This window comes from Girardinichthys multiradiatus, chromosome 4 (genome assembly GCF_021462225.1).
Source record: "Girardinichthys multiradiatus isolate DD_20200921_A chromosome 4, DD_fGirMul_XY1, whole genome shotgun sequence".
Taxonomy (NCBI): Eukaryota; Metazoa; Chordata; class Actinopteri; order Cyprinodontiformes; family Goodeidae; genus Girardinichthys; species Girardinichthys multiradiatus.
The window spans coordinates 18,397,534-18,419,456 of record NC_061797.1 but is presented as its reverse complement, the minus strand read 5'-3'; the positions used below and the strand labels follow the sequence as shown (position 1 = coordinate 18,419,456).

The 21,923-nt window shown below is 40.4% G+C and overlaps 2 protein-coding genes across 5 annotated transcripts in view; one reads left to right on the top strand and one right to left on the bottom strand.

The window, feature by feature from the left end:
- LOC124866941 (fibronectin type III and SPRY domain-containing protein 2) overlaps nucleotides 1–14,542 on the top strand; it is an 18,846-nt gene extending 4,304 nt beyond the window's left edge. For all 3 annotated transcript variants that reach the window (XM_047363005.1, XM_047363006.1, XM_047363004.1), the window contains exons 8-13: nucleotides 140–274; nucleotides 1,708–1,861; nucleotides 8,982–9,115; nucleotides 10,721–10,853; nucleotides 10,950–11,126; nucleotides 14,150–14,542. In XM_047363005.1, coding sequence (XP_047218961.1) covers nucleotides 140–274; nucleotides 1,708–1,861; nucleotides 8,982–9,115; nucleotides 10,721–10,853; nucleotides 10,950–11,126; nucleotides 14,150–14,399 — 983 coding nt within the window. In that variant the 3' untranslated portion in view covers nucleotides 14,400–14,542. The remainder of the gene's footprint in view (nucleotides 1–139; nucleotides 275–1,707; nucleotides 1,862–8,981; nucleotides 9,116–10,720; nucleotides 10,854–10,949; nucleotides 11,127–14,149) is intronic.
- LOC124866943 (KH homology domain-containing protein 4-like) lies at nucleotides 14,536–21,923 on the bottom strand. 2 transcript variants are annotated; one of them, XM_047363008.1, is made up of 14 exons: nucleotides 21,765–21,922; nucleotides 21,013–21,256; nucleotides 20,806–20,925; nucleotides 20,637–20,707; nucleotides 19,919–19,971; nucleotides 19,587–19,792; nucleotides 18,883–19,091; nucleotides 18,588–18,648; nucleotides 18,259–18,316; nucleotides 17,842–18,080; nucleotides 16,694–16,798; nucleotides 16,145–16,230; nucleotides 15,942–16,063; nucleotides 14,536–15,496 (listed from the first exon to the last, which is right to left on the bottom strand). In XM_047363008.1, exons 1-14 carry the CDS (start codon nucleotides 21,791–21,793, stop codon nucleotides 15,366–15,368), a joined length of 1,734 nt encoding a protein of 577 aa, XP_047218964.1. In that variant the 5' UTR covers nucleotides 21,794–21,922; the 3' UTR covers nucleotides 14,536–15,365. The 2 variants fall into 2 exon arrangements, with proteins under 2 accessions (XP_047218964.1, XP_047218963.1); XM_047363007.1 differs by having other exon boundaries at nucleotides 20,806–21,256; nucleotides 21,765–21,923.

The window sequence follows — 21,923 nt, the reverse complement described above, 5'->3', positions numbered from 1 at the left end:
ATGATTTTCTTCAGGATGGCTGCAGGCTTTCCCTGCAATGATTACACCATCTATTTGCAAATATGGCGGTCTAGTGTTTTTCTGAATTTCATTCTCACAGGTACAACTAAATTGATGGGGATTGTTCTGTATTTTTCAGAAAGCAAGGTAAAAGTGAAAGAGACCCACTGTACTGTGACAGATCTGCTCCCTAATGCTCAGTATGAGCTTTGGGTGATGGCTACCAACACAACCGGTATCAGCCCAGCGAGTGAGAAGGCCTTATACATGACAGGTAATGATGACATGTCACGCTGCTCTCCCAAAGCCATGGGTTCACTTGAAACTATTAACCCCCCCCCACCCGCAAATAAGGTTTATCTGCAAAGTAGCAGCTGTTTATCAGACAAACCACATTTAATTAGCCCACGCATGTGATTCTTCCAAATTTAACACAACCACTTTTAATCACTACTGCAGTCTCAAAATGCTTCAACCCCTTCATGACAAGTATTGTTCATACATTGTAGCCTTTTGTTGTTCTGACCTGCTGCGAAAGCCATTGATAGCCAGACACCAGCTTATGGCTGCATTCCTCAGGACTCTCGCCCTGCTCCTCATAGGCAAAGGCCACTAGTTCATTATTATTGTTGGCTTTTTGTGCTGAAGCCACATTTTTCAAATCCTGTCAGAGACCTAATATTTCCCAGTGACATCTTCTGAAACCAAGCCATGGTCAACTTGAGATATTCTAGGTATCATTGTCTTAACTGAACTTCCAATAACATCTCTATTCTCAGAGGATACTAAGCATTCCCACAGCATCATCGAGCCACCTCCATGCTTCACTGTAGGCATGATGTTCTTTGTAGCATATGCTTTATTGTTCCTCGTCCAGACGTATGATCCATAGGTCTAAAAACTTCTTGTTTTGCTTTCCCACTCCACAGAACAGAATGGATTTGGCTTATTTCTATAGTTGTGAGCAAACTGGAACTGTCATTTCTTGTGCCTTTGGGTCAGTAGTGGTGTATGTTTTGGAGTTCAGGCATGGAGCTTTTTATTGTTTAATATTTCCCTTAATGTGGAAACTGAAACCTCAGTGGCTGCAGCCACCAAGTCTTGTTGCTGGTCTTTTGCAGTTAGTTGAGAGTTTTTGACCACCTGCCTCTTCAGGAATCTGGTTTCAGCCATTACTTCCTCTTTGAACCATGTCCAGGTTATGTAGCCGCTGTTCTTTTACCTTCAAACTTGTGAACTATGTTGTATCTCTATAGACATTCAGAACCTTTGCTATCTTTTTGTATCCTTGTGCTTGTTTTCGCAAGATAATATCTTCTCTGAACTTCTTGGACAATTCTCTTGGCTTATTCATATTTCTAACATGCAGTGAAATGCTGCTGTCAACAGTCCAGGTATTTGAGGTGTTCTGTCTCAGACATATCTGATCCACATAATGAAACCCTTCATTGGTGGCATCGGGTGTGTCTGAGACTGCACCTGATTTGCAAATTTGTGCTCTGATGAAAAATTACATTCAGGCGGTTGATCAATTTTGAGGCTGCAGTAGTCTCTGAAACAGGAATTATTGTTACATTTGGATAAAATCTTTGTAATATTAGTGTTTAGTATAATTTTAGATTCAAGTATAGGTCATTGAACTACTGACCTAATAAACTAAACTAAGGTTTAAGGCTATAAATGATGGTCCAAATTGTGTCTTGGTAGTGCCGTCACCTCCTGTGATCAAACAGAGGGAGTGCAGCAGCTGCCCAGAAGCTGCTCTGATCCGATGGGAGTCAGGGAACACCAACCCTGTAGACTCCTATACTGTGGAGCTCAGTGAGATGGGAACTGTTGGCACAGAGAGCAACATTACTGAGTAAGAGTAATACCACACTAAAGCTTACTCAATTATTGAGGCAATAAACTGGAATATTTTCTCTTAAAAATACAAAAGATGCTATGCAGGGTGCAAAAAGTGTGCAAAGTACGGCACCCGAAGAAATTATCACTCTTCATCTCCTTTTGTTGAAATTATGCTTTTGTTTCATTGCTCTGTTTTTTCCAGATCCCTGGGTTATACAGCTGCTGAATCATAATTAAATTCAGTTTTATTTATATAGCGCCAATTCACAACACATGTTGTTCAAGGCACTTCACAACAGTCGGGTACATACAGAGGTTGGACAATGAAACTGAAACACCTGTCATTTTAGTGTGGGAGGTTTCATGGCTAAATCGGACCAGCCTGGTAGCCAGTCATCATTGATTGCACATTGCACCAGTAAGAGCAGAGTGTGAAGGTTCAATTAGCAGGGTAAGAGCACAGTTTTGCTCAAAATATTGAAATGCACACATTATGGGTGACATACCAGAGTTCAAAAGAGGACAAATTGTTGGTGCACGTCTTGCTGGCGCATCTGTGACCAAGACAGCAAGTCTTTGTGATGTATCAAGAGCCACGGTATCCAGGGTAATGTCAGCATACCACCAAGAAGGACGAACCACATCCAACAGGATTAACTGTGGACGCAAGAGGAAGCTGTCTGAAAGGGATGTTCGGGTGCTAACCCGGATTGTATCCAAAAAACATAAAACCACGGCTGTCCAAATCACAGCAGAATTAAATGTGCACCTCAACTCTCCTGTTTCCACCAGAACTGTCCGTCTGGAGCTCCACAGGGTCAATATACACGGCCGGGCTGCTATAGCCAAACCTTTGGTCATTCATGCCAATGCCAAACGTTGGTTTCAATGGTGCAAGGAGCGCAAATCTTGGACTGTGGACAATGTGAAACATGTATTGTTCTCTGATGAGTCCACCTTTACTGTTTTCCCCACATCCGGGAGAGTTACGGTGTGGAGAAGCCCCAAAGAAGCGTACCACCCAGACTGTTGCATGCCCAGAGTGAAGCATGGGGGTGGATCAGTGATGGTTTGGGCTGCCATATCATGGCATTCCCATGGCCCAATACTTGTGCTAGATGGGCGCATCACTGCCAAGGACTACCGAACCATTCTTGAGGACCATGTGCATCCAATGGTTCAAACATTGTATCCTGAAGGCGGTGCCGTGTATCAGGATGACAATGCACCAATACACACAGCAGGACTGGTGAAAGATTGGTTTGATGAACATGAAGTGAAGTTGAACATCTCCCATGGCCTGCACAGTCACCAGATCTAAATATTATTGAGCCACTTTGGGGTGTTTTGGAGGAACGAGTCAGGAAACGTTTTCCTCCACCAGTATCACGTAGTGACCTGGCCACTATCCTGCAAGAAGAATGGCTTAAAATCCCTCTGACCACTGTGCAGGACTTGTATATGTCATTCCCAAGACGAATTGATGCTGTATTGGCCGCAAAAGGAGGCCCTACACCATACTAATAAATTATTGTGGTCTAAACCAGGTGTTTCAGTTTCATTGTCCAACCCCTGTACATTCCAATTAATCATAACCATTGAACAGTGCAGTCAGAGTTAGTTATTTATTTAAATTGGATAAAAAGTTTTTCTGTCTAAGGAAACCCAGCAGATTGCATTCAGTCAGTGACTTGCAGCATTCCCTCCTCCCGGATGAGCATGTAGAGACAGTGGACAGTCACTGGCGTTGACTTTGCAGCAATCCCTCATACTGAGCATGCATGTAGCAACAGCGGAGAGGAAAAACTCCCTTTTAACAAGAAGAAACCTCCAGCAGAACCAGGCTCAGTGTGAGCGGCCACCTGCCACGACCGACTGGGGGTTTGAGAGAACAGAGCAGAGACACAAAGAGAACAAAGAAGCACTGATCCAGGAGTCCTTTCTATGGGAAGGAAAAGTAAATGTTAATGGATGTAGCTCCTTTAGTTGTTTCACCTAGAAAGAAAGAACAGATTAACTCTGAGCCAGTTTTCAAGGTTAGAGTCTGAAAGAGAGCACATAGAGTTAGTCACAGTTAAGCTCAGTCAATTGCTATATCTAGGAAAGAGAAAGGGTTAAACACTGAAAGACAGGGCCATGTGGATCATCGGTAGAGGGTGAACATTAAGTTGTTGGCAGCAGAAGCTTGGACAATGCCCCTCTCCAGAAAGGTGTCACAGGTAGACACAGAGCCAGGCCAGATGTAGCTTCTAGGAAGAGAAAAGAGAGAACAAAGTTAAAAGCTGAAATAATAGCAAATAATGCAAAATTGGAGAGTAGTGTGAGAATGTAGCGAAGAGGGTGAAAGTGGTCATTATGTCCTCCAGCAGCCTAAGCCTATAGCAGCATAACTACACAGATAGTTTCAGTTCAGATTATTTAGTTAAACGGCGCTTATTTACAACAATGTCATCTCAAGGCACCTCACAAAGGGTCCCACTGATGGTCATTGTTATACTAAAAACCACAAGGATTGGGATACCTCCCTCTGTAAGACTGATTATAACCATTGGAAAAGAGAAGGGGTCATACAGGTAGCAGAAAGGGAGGGTGTGTTTGCACCTCCACCATAACTGAGCCGGTTTAGGCTAAACCTGACTCCCCCTTACTCCAACCAACAGGGAGGGAGGAAGGCTCCCTCCCTGATAACCTAAGCCACTCTAACTATAAGCTTTATCAAAAAGGAAAGTTTTAAGCCTAGCCTTAAAAGTAGACAGGGTGTCTACCTCACGGACTAAAGCTGGGAGCTGGTTCCACAGGAGAGGAGCCTGATAACTAAATGATCTGCCTCCAATTCTACTTCAAGAGACTCTAGGAACCACCAGTAAACCTGCAGTCTGAGAACGAAGTGCTCTGTTAGGAACATATGGAACAATCAGATCTCTGATGTATGATGGAGCTAGATCATTAAGGGCTTTATATGTGAGGAGGATAATTTTAAATTCTATTCTGGATTTAACAGGGAGCCAATGAAGGGAAGCTAAAATAGGAGAAATATGATCTCTCTTTTTAATTTTCATCAGAATTCTTGCTGCAGCATTTTGAATCAGCTGAAGGCTTCCAACTGCATTTTGTGGACATCCTGATAGTAAAGAATTACAATAGTCCAGCCTTGAAGTAACAAATGCATGGGCTAGTTTTTCATCGTCACTCCTGGATAGGATATTTCTAATTTTGGCTATGTTCCGGAGATGAAAGAAGGAAATCCTAGAAACCTGTTTAATACGGGATTTAAATGACATGTCCTGGTCAAAAATAACACCAAGGTTTTTACTTTATTACCGGAGGACAATTTAATACCACCAAGGTTAAGTGATTGACTAAGCAGTTTCTTTTTTAAAGACTCCGGTCCAAAGACGACAACTTGTCTGAATTTAGAAGCAAAAAATTTAAAGCCATCCAAGTTTTTATGTCTTCAAGACATGCTTGTAGTCTATCTAACTGGTTGGGTTCATCAGGATTTATAGATAAGTAAAGTTGAGTATCATCAGCGTAACAGTGAAAATTTATCCTATGCTGCCTGATAATTTGACCTATTGGAAGCATATATATAGTAAAGAGAATTGGCCCAAGTACTGAACCTTGTGGTACTCCACAATTAACCCTAGAGTTTAAAGATGATTTATCATTTACATGAACAAACTGGAATCTGTCAGACAGATAAGATTTAAACCAGCCTAGGGCTGTTCCCCTGATCCCTACAGCATATTCCAGCCTTTTTAAGAGAATATTATGGTCGACTGTATCAAATGCAGCACTGAGATCTAACAGAACCAGTACAGACACAAGTCCATTATCTGAGGCCATAAGAATATCATTAATGACTTTCAGCAGAGCTGTTTCAGTGCTATGATGAGCTCTGAAGCCTGACTGAAACTCTTCAAACAGGTCATTGCTGTGTAAATGCTCACACATTTGATTAGCAACTATTTTCTCAAGAATTTTAGATAAGAATGGAAGATTGGATATAGGTCTGTAATTTTTCAAGTCATCTCGATCAAGTAGAGGTTTCTTAAGTAAAGGTTTAATTACAGCTAACTTAAAAGCTTGTGGTACATATCCATTTACTAAAAATAGATTAATCATATCTAAAATGGGGCTGGTAATCAGAGGGAACACTTCCTTAAATAATTTGGTTGGTCTAACATACAAGTTGAAGGTTTAGATGAAGCTAATATTTCTGATAACTCAGGAAGCTTCACAGGATCAAAACAGTCCAAACACAAATCAGGTTCTGCAGTTATTTCCAATGTTGTCTCACTTGCTGAGGATAAAGTAATCATCTTCGGGAGTATGTCAAAGATTTTCTTTTTAATAGAGTCAATTTTATTTAAGAAGAATCCCATAAAGTCATGGCTGCTAAGAGCTAAGGGAATGGATGGCCCAACAGAGCTATGACTCTGTGTAAGTTTAGCAACTGTACTAAAGAGAAACCTAGGATTATTCTTGTTCTCTTCTATTAATGATGAGAAATAAGCTGTTCTGGCTTGGCGAAGTGTCTTTTTATACAACAGTAGGCTATTTTTCCAGATTAAGTAGGAATCCTCTAGTCGTGTACAGTGCCATTTTCTCTCCAATTTTCTAACATTGTGCTTTAAAGTACACAGCTCTGAATTAAACCAAGGAGCTAGCCTCCTATGAATGATTACCTTCTTTTTCAAGGGGGCTGCATTGTCTAATGCATCATGCAATGATGAAGAAACACTATGGACAAAAGAATCAATTTGTGAAGGGGCAGAAACAGAATTATTGCCCTCCATTGTGCTTTTCAGTGATAATGGGGAAATTAAAAGTGGAACAGATTCTTTAAAGTTGTTACAGCATCGCCTGAAAATGATCTACTATAATGAAATTTTCTTTCAGGTGTGGAGTACCCGGTTAAATTAAACTCAAAGGTTATTAAAAAATGGTCAGACTGGACAGGGTTATGAGAAAATATTGTTATGTCTTTACACTCAATGCCATATGTCAGCACAAGGTCCAGAGAATGAAGACAAAGGTGGGTAGGTTTGTTAATGTTTTGAACAAAGCCAACAGCATCTAAGATAGCATTAAACGCTATATTTAGGCTATCACTTTCAGTGTCAACATGAATGTTAAAATCCCCCACTATAATAACTTTATCTGTATTTAACACTAAATCAGATAAAAGGTCTGAAAACTGATCTAGAAATTGAGAGTAAGGGCCTGGTGGACAGTACAAAAAAACAAACAGAAATGGTTTTAGTGCTTTGCAATTTGGATGAGGAAAACTAAGGATTAAATATTCAAAAGAGTTGTAGCTATTGATTGGTCTGGGACTAATCAAGATGGTTGCTACTCCTCCTCGCCCAGTATTTTGAGGAATGTGAAAATTTAAATAATTAGTAGGAGTTGACTCATTTATAGTAACATAATCCTCTTGCTGCAGCCAGGTTTCTGTGAGGCAAAATAAATCAATCTGATTGTCACAAATCAGGTCACTAACTAGCAAAGTCTTTGAAGAGAGAGAGATTTTATGTTCAGTAAGCCACATTTAATTGTTTTGTTTTTCTTTTCAGTCTGAGTTGTGTTTATTTTTATGAGATTTTCTTGATTTCCTCCTTTTAGATTATTTTTTAATCTATTCAATTTTGGCCGTGGGCAAGACACTGTCTTAATAGGGTAATGGGTGGGTAGCAGTACAGAAGCTGCAGAGAGGAGTGTTAAACTACGACCCTGCTTCCTGGTCTGAGTTTTGGAGAACTAATAAATTCGGCCAGATTCCTAGAAAGAAGAGCTGCTCCATCCAAAGTGGGATGGATGCCGTCTCTTCGGATCAGACCAGGTTTTCCCCAAAATGTTCGCCAGTTATCAATGTAACCCACATTGTTTTCTGGACACCACCTAGACAGCCAGCGGTTGAATGACAGCATGCGGCTAAACATGTCATCACTGGTCAGATCGGGGAGGGGACCAGAGAAAATTACGGAGTCCGACATTGTTTTCGTAAACTTACACACCGAAGCAACACTAACTTTGGTGACCTCCGATTGACGTAACCGGGTGTCATTACCGCCAGCGTGAATAACAATCTTACTGTATTTACGTTTATCCTTAGCCAGCAGTTTCAGGTATGATTTGATGTCGCCTGTTCTGGCCCCTGGCAGACATTTGACTATGGTCGCTGGTGTCTCTAGTGCCACGTTTCTGACTATGGAGCTGCCAATTACCAGAGTTGACTCCTCAGTGGGTGTGTCATTGAGCGGGGAAAATCTGTTAGAAACGCAGACGGGTTGGTGGTGACCTGTGGGCTGGGATCTAGGACTATGCTTTCTACGTACCGTCACCCAGCCGGCCTGAAGCCCCGGCTGCGCGGGCTCTGCTGAAGGACTGTTACGGTGGCTCTTGCGCTGGCTAAGCGGCCTCGGCTATCTGCTGGTTTTTCAACAGCGCGGAGCCGGGCCTCCAAAGCTACAAAGATGCTACATTTATTACACGTACCATTATCACTAAAGGATGCAGAGGAGTACCTGAACATCTGACACAGAGAGCAGGAGAGTGGAGGAGACTCAGAGAGAGAAACAGCAGAACGGGTAGCCATGGTGGAGCTAAAGCTAAGCTAGCGACCCCTTACCACTACTAGAAAATCCGTGTAAAACACGGAGTCCCCAAACGTTAAATACAGCAACATAAAGTGTGTGTTTTAACGTGCTTATGTATTATAACAAGTAAGAGATATCACAGTAGAGAGAAATCAGATCAAAGAGAGAGCCTTCACACACCAAACAATTCACCAAGTGCAACAGCGAAAACAGGAAGTGACGTCACCCAGAGCTCCAGCTCCAGCCGAAGGTTCTCTGTCCTAGAAAATCTATTCTTAGCTTTAATTCCTGCAGCAGTGTTTGCCTCAGCTGGAAGTGTGTCCTCACACCTAGGGTCATTTAATTTTTTCACCAGCTTGCTGCAGTTGTAGCTGCAGATTAAGACTGAATTAATTTGTTTTGTATTTCATAGGTGGTAAGGTACAATACAACTTTCCAGGCTGTAAAAACCTACTCAAAAAGTGGTTTTTGGTTTGCACTAAATAAATAAAAAAGAAAAGTCAGATTATTTTCTTTACGTGTTATTCCCAGGTCTATAGTGGCCGTGCCCACCTGTCAGTGTCTGATCCAGCTGCAGGCAGGGCGACAATACCTCATCTCTGTAAGGGCTGTCAACATCGGCGGTCCAAGTGACAGCAGTGATGCTATAACCATCTCTACAACAGGTAAAAAAATAAATTAAAAAAACAGACTTGCTGACAACCGTTCATTAGTTTTTACCAATAGTAAAGAAAGAAAGAACTGGGAAACTATCATTGGCTGTAAGAGGATTTTGTAAAGTAAAGTTTAAGTCCAGGTTCCAGAGCTGTGGTTCACAGGGCATTGGCATACATCTGAGTGTTGTACTGCAGCAATTGGTAGACAGGAGGGCCCTGCAGTGGATAGTGAGGGAAGCTGAGCCGACCCAAGGTACGAGTGAACTAAGCTGGTGCACATGACCCACAGACCACCAGGGGGCCCCCAAGATCCCTCAACTTCTCACACAGAATCACAGAAAAAAATCAGATGTCAAAATTTCAAATTTGTAATGTTCATAAAGAATAATCCTAGTTAGTTTATTTACCACATATTAAATGGCATTTTATGATTTCATGTAATCTTGTTAGCACAACAAATTTAACTAGCCCAACATCCCTGATTCTCCTGAATTTAGATTGAATTGATTTACTCTGGACATGACCACAAGGCCAATTGACTAAATCAGACAAACAGTCTTGTCTTCTCAAGCAAATTACTTCCATTTATTTATTTATTAAATTTAGCATTGATTGAAAAATTTGAGAGTCAAGGAAAAAACACATTCTGTGATTAAGTCCATTAAATTGTTGGCTTGAGTTGAGAACCAGAATAAGGTTGAATGAGGCCATTCCAGTTAAGCCCATCAACAATGATATCTCTGACCCTTCTGATCCATGCTTCATAGGTTTTCTAAATTTTTACATTTTGTATTGAACAAAACCTGTACAGTTATCTAGTGAACCACTGATTAATTAAATTTACTGTCTAATGTGTTTTGCTTAATAATTTCTTAATTCTATAAAGGTTTCCTGAACTCAGATTACACATGGGGAAATTAATAAGATATTCACTGATCTCTTCAAAGTTCTATAAAAAGTGAATAAAAAATGTTGTCGGTAAGGTAATATATATTTTAAGTAGTTAATCATAACCCATTCATTGAAGTGGAAAAGTGCAGAGGGGTGACCTTTTACAACATCCGGTCATTTAATTGAGCTATTAGCAAAATGGGAAGCCACAATATAGAATATAATACATGAAAAATTATGTTCAGTTGATCAGAAGTTTAAATTAAGTTTAGGCAACCACAGAAAAAAAAGCTATCACTTGTTTATTTTAATAAAAATTGTGTCCATAAAATGTTTTCCAAGCTCAAGCACAAGCTAAATGATTAAATCAGTTTGAAATAATGAACATTTGTCACACTTTGATTATGTTGCAAATCTCGCCAATAGCTCAGTCCAGCCCTACTTATGAGCAAACCATGAAATGTAACTTATTGGATGCACGATACAAAAAGAACAGCAAACTTTGGCAAAAGTTTGCTAAAATACCTACGTTGAAAGAAACAATATTGGCTGTATTTTATGATGGATGTGATAAGAAAACAGGGCCTCAAATCATATTCTGCATAGGGCCCTAAACTATCTTGGTAAGGCTGTGTTAGAAGGAAATGGCCAGTTGAAAATTAGGGTACCTCAGTAGATATCCTAACCAGAAATGTATTCTGTTATTATGTGATGAATGAACAGGCACGTTCTTCTACCTTCTGGAGGACACTGCTCATCCTTGCCTGTCCATGTCAGAAGATGGCTTCACTATATTCTATGGAGACGAGGAATTCCCCATTACTGCAATGGCTTTCGAAGACAACACTTTCACAAGGTTGAATAACCAACAATTGCTTGTATGATGGACTGTTACGGTAACATATAACTGGACGCTTAATGCAAGTATGTATATGTGTGTGTGCATGCACAGATGTGTAGCCATACTGGGAGATCTTATTCCAGTGCGAGGCAGGCATTACTGGGAAGTCGAGGTGGATAATGAGACTGAGTTTCGTATTGGAGTTGCATACGAAGACACAGAGAGGGACTCGTACCTCGGGGCCAACAGTACTTCCTGGTGTATGAGACACATTCGGACCCCATCCAGGTAACAGTGCACACCCCTGTCTGTTATCATGACACATTATATCCAGGCTGCCTTGATGTGTTCAACAGTTTTAGTTTCATGAAAAAAATAGGAAACGCCACTAAATGTTCAGGTTTTTATCATGAAATATTTTCATATCTCTAGAAAAGAAATTATTAATTGCACCTAACTACAGAAAAAAACATTTTTATTATCTTTTGTTAAAATAGTAAAACAATGTGTTTGTTGCTGAGGAAAAAGTTAGGACACTTTGGCTGAAATAACCTAAGTGAAAGGCTTCTTGTTGTGATCTACCAGTCTCTGACATCATTCTGAGGTGGAAAGTTTGTCCTATTCCTCACCTTCAGCGGGGAGATGGTTGAGGAGTTACTTGCATGTACAGCCTACTTTAGGTCACCCCACAGCATCTCAAAAGGATCAAGATGTGGGTTTTGAATGGGCCCAGGGTCATTCTACTTTAGCTTCATTTCTCTCAACAGTTGGTCTTACATTTTCCTCAAGCAGCCTCTGATACACGGTAAAGTTAATTTTGGATTGCATGATGGTAAACTGCTCTGGTCCTGCCACAACCCCAAACCATGACACTTACACCTTAATGCCTTTGTTAGTATGAGTTTTTTTTTTTCCTGGAATGTTGGTTTAGGTGTAGGCCAAACATGTCCCCTGTTCTGGTGTCTGAACATTTCAAGTTTAGACTCATCATTCCAGAAGTCCTGGGCCCATATTCACAAAGATTCTCAGAGTCCTCTCAGAGAGCTCCTAACTTAGCCTAAAAATTCTTCCCAAGGACTTGTAGCTTAAGAGTAATTCACTTTGCTGCCGAAAGCGACTCTAAGCTAGGAAACAACAGAACTTCCTATCTTAGTGAGGAGGTGTGGTTGACCCTGTTGCTAGGTGTGATGCTGTCTTCTAAAAGTTGTGATTGGTTATTAAAAGAAACAACAAAAAAACAAATGCGCTCCTAGTAATCAATGGAGAGAAATTAACAAATGATAGAATTTAGACTGGATTCAGAAATATGTAAATCATGATGAGAAAACCTATGTTCACTCACCATGCTGGTCGTTTTCATACTGCATCTATGTCATGTTAAGTTATTTCATATTAATATAAAAATTCAGCATTTTACTGTGATCTTATTGTATATTGAGGTTTAGTTTGGTAAAATGACCAACACAAAACAAAGAAAAAAGGTGGAGGAAACTGAACTGAACAGAGCCTACTGGTGGAGAAGAGAGGAGTGTTGAAAGGTAGATTTGGTCCTGGGATCACGGTGCGAACAAACAAGCATTTCTGAGAAGGTCAATGGGTCGGTCCCTCTGCTTTCAGCACCCGCCTGGAATGTGAGCAGCTCTGGTACCTGCTGCAATCAGAAGCTAGAGAGGAGATAGCAGCACAGCATAGAACTTCTCCACAGTAGGGGAGCGTTGTAGATGACCATTTAGGATTAGGCTGCTGACATCAAGTACCATACAGCAAATTTTTATTCACCTTATTTACATCTTCCTTCTATGTATATAGTTCTGAGATTATTGTACTGTTGTCTAGTTTGTATTCATATATATATTTTGAGTTTTTCTAATTTGTTTCCAAAGTTATTTTTTGAAAGTATTTTAGTTTGTAAATATATAATTCTGCAGGATATTGTATGCAGTTTTGTTCACTTTTTATTCATTGTTTTTAATTATTGTTTCTATTATTTATTTAGCCTTCCTAATATTGCCTTACTAGAGGTGCACCTTTAATCTGTGCTGCTGCTGAAAGTATTTAATTTCCCCTTAGGGGTTGATGAAGTTTATCTTATCTCTATATTAATTGTGTGATTGTTATAGAAGTGTATGTGCTCAATTATTCGACTGTTTAGGGGGTGGATCCCTGCATGATCCTCACACATTAGCTCTTTTAAGGCCTGAGATGCTTTGTGAATCACTTTTCTTACCGAGGGAAAATTCTAGGAAACAATCTTAGAAAACGAGAAATTAAGATTTTTCTTAGAATGATGTCGCTAGGAGCTACTTTTAGGCTTAGGATTCCTTGTGAATACAGGCCCTGGTCTTTGTTCTCTCTGACAAGTATTAGGTTTATGTTTTAGAGAACTATGTCCTCCTTGCACCTACCATGAAAGTTTAGGCTCAATGCTAACCATTAATAGCAAGAGCCTGCTGTAGATCCTGTAAGGACATATTATGGGTTTGGAGACTTCTTTGCAGTCTGCTCTTGGAGTAAACTAGCTTGGACAGCAAGACCTTGGCATGTTGGCGGTTGTTTTGTCGACCATTTTCTGTACAGTGAAGGAGACTTCTTTAAATCCCTTACCAGACTCATAAGCTGCTACAGTCTTCTTTCTGAAGGCCAAATACGTTAGAAAAACACACAGGCCTTCATGGGGTGTTATATTTTTTCCACTACTGTATAGACCATGTGCTTAGTTAGACCTATTAAGTGTGAAATATTGCAGAAATGTATTCCTTGCTTTGATATGGGGTCTTAGTTTTCAGCCCAAGCAGGAGAAAATAAACCGGCTCTCTTTTTAACAGTACAAAAACCCAAGCAGATTTTTTCATCCAATCTATCAGAATTAACGAGCTGATCCTCTGAGGGATTATTACTGCAGATCCTGGAAACTGGGCCAAGGCTGTATTTTTAGCATTCGGAAATGTCCCTTTCCTAAGCAAAATAAAAATGTGTATCAGCTCTGTGAAAGCCTAAGCTCAGAGAAGGCAGCATGAAATATCTGCTCCCTTTTATGTGTTTCTATAGCAACCATCAGGATGGTTGAATTGTCACATTCAGCAACTCTTTCAGACCACCGTATTGTACAAGCTTTAAACGTGATTCCTGTTGTTGGCAGCTTGTTCCTCCAGCCTACACAAACTTTCGGGCCACATTTCTTATTTTCTTTCATCTGCAGCCATTTGAAATTCAGTTGTTGGCTCGGCCTTGTGCTTTCCCAAAGGCAGCCAGCCACATGAGAGAAAACAGAACATTCTCCAATACCACACTGTCCTCTTTACTTTCTTCAGACATAAATATGAGTTCCTGCATAACGGCTGGAGTCCAGACCTGAGAATAACGGTTCATCCAGTGCGTATTGGAGTGGCTCTCGACTACGACAGGGGAACTCTGAGCTTCTTCAATGCAAACCTGGTGCAACATCTGCATACCTTCCACTGTCGCTTTCAGAATGATGTCCACCCCTGTTTCAGCTTGGACAGCCCAGGAGCTCTTACTGTATACAACGGCATAGCAGCTCGTGACTACACATTCATCTAACAGGCCATTGGTGTAACAATGTTATAAACAGAGCTGCAAATCAAGCTCAGTTTGCATTACTGTTCAATAGTGTTTCGTGACGGTTGCAGTGAGTCATTCTGTTCAGACAGACAGAAATACATCAGTAAAGACGATCCACTTTTTGCAGTCGTTTTATTATTGTATTCCATGGGAACAGGCACACACCATTTTCCAAGATAAGAAAAGGTTTCACTGAAGTTTATAATATGTATTTAAACAATCTGCAACTGCAGCAAGGCCAGATGTTGAAACTCAAAAAGGAAAAGATGGGACTTTATTAACAAAAGTTGAAAAAAAAAAAAAAAAAAGGTTTGTCATTAATTTACAGCTGTATTCACCTCTTAAAGAGAAGTCCACCCTGTGTACCTCCATACTTTAAAAAGTGTGTAATGGCTGGATTTAATCTACTCTTCATCCTGTATTAAAATTGATAAGGGCAAAATTTAGAGTCAGACTAAAGTGAAAAAAGTTTAACTTTATTCAAAGGCCCAAATGACATTCGACTACAAACAAACATGTAACTAGTTAGTGGCTACATTTCTATATTTACATCAGCTTAAGAAGTGTTTAATTTAATAGATATAGTTAAAAGAACACAAGTTCAGTTTTACCTGCGTTCTAGAGACAAAAACTAAAATAACTGGAACATGAGGGGACAAAAGAAATATGAAACTTGGTTTAGACGAGTCAAGCACAAGAATTTGGCAATCTATTCAGTATAATCAATATATCACATACTGTATGTTCCTGTTTTAAGCCTGTCAACCTCTGTAAGGTTCTGAAAGTGTTACCTGAAAGAGCTGGAAACATAATCTTAATAGTAATTTCAGGGCGGACTTCTCCTTTTATTGTGACTGAGAGATTTGTGTCGATATACTAAACGCCACTATGGCTCTGTACAAATCTCGGGAAGGAGGGGGGGGGGGGATATGAGGTTGACAGAGGTTATAGGTTTTCTGTCTTACTGCTGTGTGTCCTCTCATCCTCTTCGTCTGAGGAATCTCCCCCATAGGGCACAAGCCCAGAAGTGTCGACGTTCACTTTAGTCTTCTTCACAAAAACCTCTTCCTCAACACCTGTAAGGGCACAATAATAAAAAGAAAAAAAAAAAAAAAGGGGGGGGGGACATATGAGAGAGAAACAGGGGAGGGGGACAAAGAGAGAGAGAGAACAAGACCAAATGGAAACCCAGTGAGGAGCCCCACATAAGCCGTGGTTTTGAGTTCGTTTGATCCAGAGCCAGGGGAGGGAAGATATCAAAATCAAACGGCAGCACAGCACACATCCATTACAGGCACGTCCGGGGACACATGTTGAGAGAGAAAACAAGGGAAAGACAAAAAACATATACAAGAAGAGCATGTTAGTGAGTTCCAACAGTGGTGCGCTACATACAGGTCTCCACTCCTCCCCCATTGATCCATGGGGGGAGACGCTACATCATGCAACACAGAACTCCACAGAAGCAAATGTCTCAGCCCTCAGGATCTCTGAATATTTTGGAAGAGAAGAAACACATACCCGGTAATGCGGAGGTGGTGAGAGGCGGACTGGGTGGGTCTTCTGGCGCGGTGTCCCTCGGCCTCTTGCGTGTAACAGGGGGAGGAGCCACAAAGGGTGATGGCGGTGGAGGCATCAATATCCTGAAGAGGTACAAACTTTAATATCATTCCAAATATCATCTTGAAAGGAACAAAAGAGATTTTTTTAAATATAAATCAGACCTTTCTACAACTTTCTCCTCTCCTACACTGGATGAGGGTAGGCTGGACTCCATGTGAGCAGGACCCTCTGAGGAGCAGCTGGTAGGCTACAAAGACAAACCATACATCACTTTTAAAAGGTTTAATTCATTGCAGCACTTGAGATTTTCTATATGCAGTATTTTTGTTCAGCTATTCTTGCAAAAATAGGTTCATTCTTATAATATTCTCTCATCAACAAAACATTTTCAGACTGTTGTATTCAAGGCTGCAGCCAGATCAAGACTTTTTTTGCAAGGTGTGCAGTCAAGGGGTCCCCCTTACAGTCAGTCTTAGATAAACATGGTGATGAGGATTTGGGATGCGAACCTTACATTTTATACAAATATTTTTGAATATTTGACAGTAAAAAAATTACAATTTCACCATTGTGTTTATAAAGCAATCCTTGCATGAAACATTCCAATAAACAAAAGAAAATTGTATGTAATAATTTAAATAAAATCAGCTTTGAGCTTCCAGGTCATTGATGCCTGAAGCCTCTCAAATCCATGAGAACCTCCGGCTCACCTGTTCATCCATAGCCACCTCCTGGAACTGATGTTTGGGACTTCCTGAGTCAGGGGGCGTGTTTAAAGATCCTTCAGGCTCCACTGTCTCACTGCTGTCTGGATCCTTAAGTAGAGCATAACCAACATATGTACACTGTTGGGGTCACAGGATTCAAAGCATTGTAAAATACACACAAACTGCAACCCTTCTAAGGCACTGATGGGCTCAACTTATCCATCTACTCAGTGAGTGTGTAAATAACTTGCATGTTTTCCTCAGTAAGATGAGGAATGCATTTGCATCTCAAACAAGAATAGATTGCCAGTAATAAGAAATGTCAGAACCCAGGTTTCCTGAGGTCCAGTGTTTCCACAGTCTGTGATGACTTAGGGAGCCATTTCATCTGCTGGTGTTGGTCTACCGAATTTGATCAAGTCCCGAGTCAACACAGGCACCTACCAGGATATTTTAGAGCACTTTGTGATTTCCCCTGCTGACAATTTTATCGGGATGTTGATTTTATCGCCAGCAGAATTTAGCACCTGCCCTCATTGCATTTGTTTGTCCTGCAAACCAACCAGATCTAAACCCAAGAGAATCAATGAAGTATCCCCAGGAGAAAAAGGAGACACTAAAAGGAACGATGAGGCTGAGCCTAAGGCCGGAGTTAAAGCAACCTGGGCTTCCTGAACTCCTCAGCTGAGCCACAGGCTGATGGCCTCCGTGCCATGCTGCATTGATGTGGTAATTCAAGCAAAAGGAGCCCCAACCAAGTACTGAGTGCATATAGTGGACAGTACGTGGACATACTTCTCAGTACGCCAACATTTGTTATCAAAATCTTTTGGAAACATTTTTATTTGGTCTTATGTGATACAGACCTTTCAATAGCTGTAAGCCATTGCTCTAAACAGTAACAGAAATAAAAGCTTTAAATATAATTACTTGCTGTAATAAATCCATGTAATACACGGGTTTTACTTTTTAACTGAATTATTATAGAAAATGAACTTTTCACTGATATTTTAATTTACTGCAATTGGACTATATAAAGATTTTGAGGGCTATTAAAGTATAGAGAAACAAACAGATAGGAAGTGCTGATAAAAATCGTACCTAAACACTGTAAAAATCCAGTCGGAAAGATGTAAATGTGCAGTAGTTACCTGGACAAGAAAGGGATGTGGTTTCCTAGGACACACTGGATACTGAATCATTGCCTGAGAAGATGGAGATGGGGTTGTCGACAGGTTAGATTGACTTGGGGGGCCATTTGCATTACTCCAATAACCACTGGCTCCTGGATACGCTGCATAGCCACCAGCATACCCATTTGCTGGGTAGTTATACCAGGACCCCTGGTTAGAGTAACTGCTATTAGTTGGGAATCCATGTGCTGGGTATGCTGAAATGAAATTGTAGAATGTTAATTTTGAAATAAAGCGAGTGTGGCTTACCAACTCAACCACTAAAGATGCCAAGAGAATATTCTTTAATCACAAGAATAATGCAGCCAACCGGTATCTGATATCAGATAAAACTTGTTGGAATTTCTCTGTTTTATGATGTAAAATTATACTCACACTGTGTGGCGCCTGTGGCTGTGTACATCGTCACCATTCGAGTATGTTCAGATCTCACCTAAAGGATGGAAAACAAAAAGTTAACTCGTGAGCTACACATGTTCCACAGAGACTGCACTAATTTGTCAGTAATGAGGCTGTAGGTAGGTGCAGAGCACTCAAGATCTATGACTGGAGATCAGGCGGTTCACACTACCAGATTCATCTTGGAGGAGGGTATCAGTGAAAACTATATGCTTCAGTAGTTTCACCTTCTTATACCTCCGAATAGATTCTCTAACTCAGATAAAAACAGTAAAATCTACTATATGGCGACACCATGAACTTACAGTTTCCAGCAGACTCTCTGTGAGCTTTTTAGCCGACTCTAATCCAGCTGCATTTGGGTGGCTGCGACACACAAAGGACTATTGTTGTAGTAGAATGAAGCAGACTCAATAAGTGACTCACAGAGAGCAAAACAAGAGACATTTCACCGCTTTTATGCAGGCAGACGTATTAGCGGGCTGTTAACAAAAACTGAAACCAGGCAACAATTACAACCCGTTTGCTTCATTTAAAGAGGGAACTCCTTCACACCAGACCTAACAGGTTTATATGACCCTTCAACAAAAGTGAACGCACCTGATGTAGACGTAAAGAGGCTCGAAAGACTCTCGTTTGGATGCCTGTTCAATGTAACCTGACCCTTTCCCCCTGAGGAAGACTCGAGCCCCCGTCTCTGTCTGGATGTGACTCAGGTACGAACCTCCTGGACCTTCGACCTTTTCCTTCACGTTGAATGAGGACGGCGCTTGGTCCAGGCCAACAAAAATCTTTGTGTGCACAAAACTCTGTGGAAAGAAAATATTTTTAAAAAAGAACAGTGTCAATAAATATTTCAATTAAATCAGCTAAATATTTTTTTCTAGACATAGAAAAGGTTTTGTAAGCAAATGCAGCTATCCAAGGCTTTTCACTGCAAACCAAGGACGTTCTCTCTGCCAGTTAATTTTGGAGGTGGGTATCAGTGAAGGCAACAACCTTCATTTGCCTCACTTTCTTTACCTCCATTAAAAAGTCGGCTGGACTAAATAAAAATAACCAACAAATATCAAACACAGGTTAAAAACGTCTGCATATTAAAATATAATAATGGCCTATGATTCTCTGTTATCAGGGTGTTTTTTTCCACTGGTATGAATGGTGTTTTATCTTAGAAAAAATATCACTTGTTGTGATGTTTACCCTATGTTAAAACATGAACATGATTGAAAAGAGGGAGAAAAGAAAGAAAAAATGGGAGGAAGCCTTATGTTGTGAACTGCAAAAGGGAAATGTTTGCCTACCCCTGTATGAGGAGCTGCTGGTCGATGTCCCTGGCCGGTCACAGGGTTTGCACTGGGCATACGCGGCACAGGAGTGGGAATGACGGGCCGAGGAGGCTGAGGGTAAAGAGTGAGCGGCGGAATCACAGGAACCTGCTGCCCTCCTGATGCTGCTGAGGCCCTTTTCACATCTTCAGAGATGAGCTCTTTTATTCTCATCACAGCTTCTGATATCCCAAAGAAATCAAGAAAAAAAAATAAAAAATCAGAGGAATGGCCAAAAGCCTCATTAATCATTTTCAAAGATAAACCCAGACTGTTTGTTTCTAAAAGAAAAAACTATTCCTACTTACTATTGACCTGCTCTTGGGTCTTTCCCTGAACATGTAAATACAGAGATCTTTGTCTGAAAGAAGACCAATCACAACTGTCAGGAACAACACAGTATTTGCACTGAACAACAAAGTTAAATGTGCAGAAGAATTACTGTGTTCATTGAAATACACAAAATACAATATTTCTACATTTCTATTTGACATCTAGTCAGACATTATGTGGGCTTCACAGTAACTGAGATTTATATGAAAAACAAACTCATCGGTTGCTTAGAGAAAGAACTGTATGATGACAACAATGGAAATTAGGTCATATAGTTAAAATATAGCTTACATTTGCTATCAGATATATATTAAATAGGGTTTTTCTTAGGATATTAAAATGAAAATTACTCATATCCCAGGTCATATTTCATAGTTTAAATCTCTTAAATCATCTTCTAGTATACATAAAACTATTAACCCCTTCACAAAACATAAAAAAATACAAAGTGAAAAATAAAACAAAGCCACTCTGCCCCACTTTGCTACTGGAGACATGTTATAGGGCACTTCTGTGCTGACAAAAACCATGGAACTGGACAAATAATCTGGAAAAAACACAGAATATTTCTAAATGTGTGGATGGAACATAATGTGGAGACTCCACAATTAGTTTTTCTTCCCATGGACATGCACTCCCTTAGCCAAAATAAGACATCAAGAAATCTGAAGAACTAGTCCTTATGCAACATACCCTCCTCCTTTTTCAGCTTCAGGCATGTAAAGACCTTTAGTTGAGACAACCGCCCCACTAAACAGTCTGATCTGAAGAAAAAAAAAAAAAAAACATAAGTAATTAAAACAAAAAAACTACAAGATTTGGTTTTCACGTCTAACTTGTCAACTGGTGCTTTTCCATTTACCTCCTCTTGCGTTTTGCCTTTAGTAAGAAGTTCTCTGCAATTTAGCGGCACATCATTTATATCAACTTCTGTGGCCACCATTTCTTCAGTGGGGGTTGGAACAGGGATACTTGGAGGTTTCTGAATAAAAAAATAAACAAAGCACAGCTTCACTCTGTAAGTATTGCAAAAACAGGCACTTCCAGCGTTTTCTTTAAAACTATGCACCTTTGGAAGTAATGGTGGAGGGGTTAAAAGTTTTCCTTTCGCCATCAACATGGCATTTATTTTAGCAGCCATTGCTGCTGCTTTCTCAACTCCCCCCTTAGGCGTTTCTTCGGCTTCTGGTGGCTGAGAAGCTGGACTGTTTGAAGCAGCAGAGGTGACAACTCCTGGTAAAGCGACGGGAAGAGTAGCATTTCCGACACTCTTTTTAGGCTGTGCTGGCTGATCCCAGCGACTGGATAGGCAGCTAAAACGAAAACAAACGGAGACAAAAATGTACGTTTTCTCAATGTATTGATTCTCTCGCTTATGTAGATTAGTATTACTATTCACATAAAGAAGAACAGTTTATAATATTTGAATAACATGTGTGTCTCTGAGCAATGATAATCACTATCATCCACTATTTAAACAAACAGGCATGTTAGCTTTCCACAGACGCTAAAGCTAATGCTGAGTTAGTTAACATAAATTTACGATTCTACTTTTGGCTGCTTAAAATCACCTATAAATTAGCATAATGGCAAGTAGGGTGAATCAAATGACATCGAGTCTAAACGTAAAAGTTGAATCAAAGCTAACGACACCAATACGCCTTGAGCTAACTTTTACTACTAGGCCAACTAGCTGTTAGGTAGCTAACACGGCAGCTAGAGTTAGCGTAGCGGGCATATTTAGACATGGCTAACATGGCCTTAGCTTGTTAGCTCGTCGCTCGAGTTAGCACATTCATTTCGAGCTAAGGTCAAACTCACGGCGTTTGTCCTGTCATTCCCGAAGACATAGCACGACCCCAGAAAATCTAAATTGTCTCTACTATAGTTTATGTTGAACGACCGCAGCCATCAGTCCGATATCGTCGACTGTTTCCTCTTACGACTTTGTCGCAAAGTCCAGTCTGACGGAAGTTGAGC

Coding starts and splice junctions, on each gene's coding strand:
- LOC124866943 (XM_047363007.1), bottom strand. CDS start 21,793: ATGTCTTCGGGAATGACAGGACAAACGCC. Junction 19,092..19,586: donor CAGCAGCTCCTCATACAGGG/GTAGGCAAACAT, acceptor TTCTTTCCACAG/AGTTTTGTGCACACAAAGAT. Junction 16,231..16,693: donor AGGTGGCTATGGATGAACAG/GTGAGCCGGAGG, acceptor TTGTCTTTGTAG/CCTACCAGCTGCTCCTCAGA.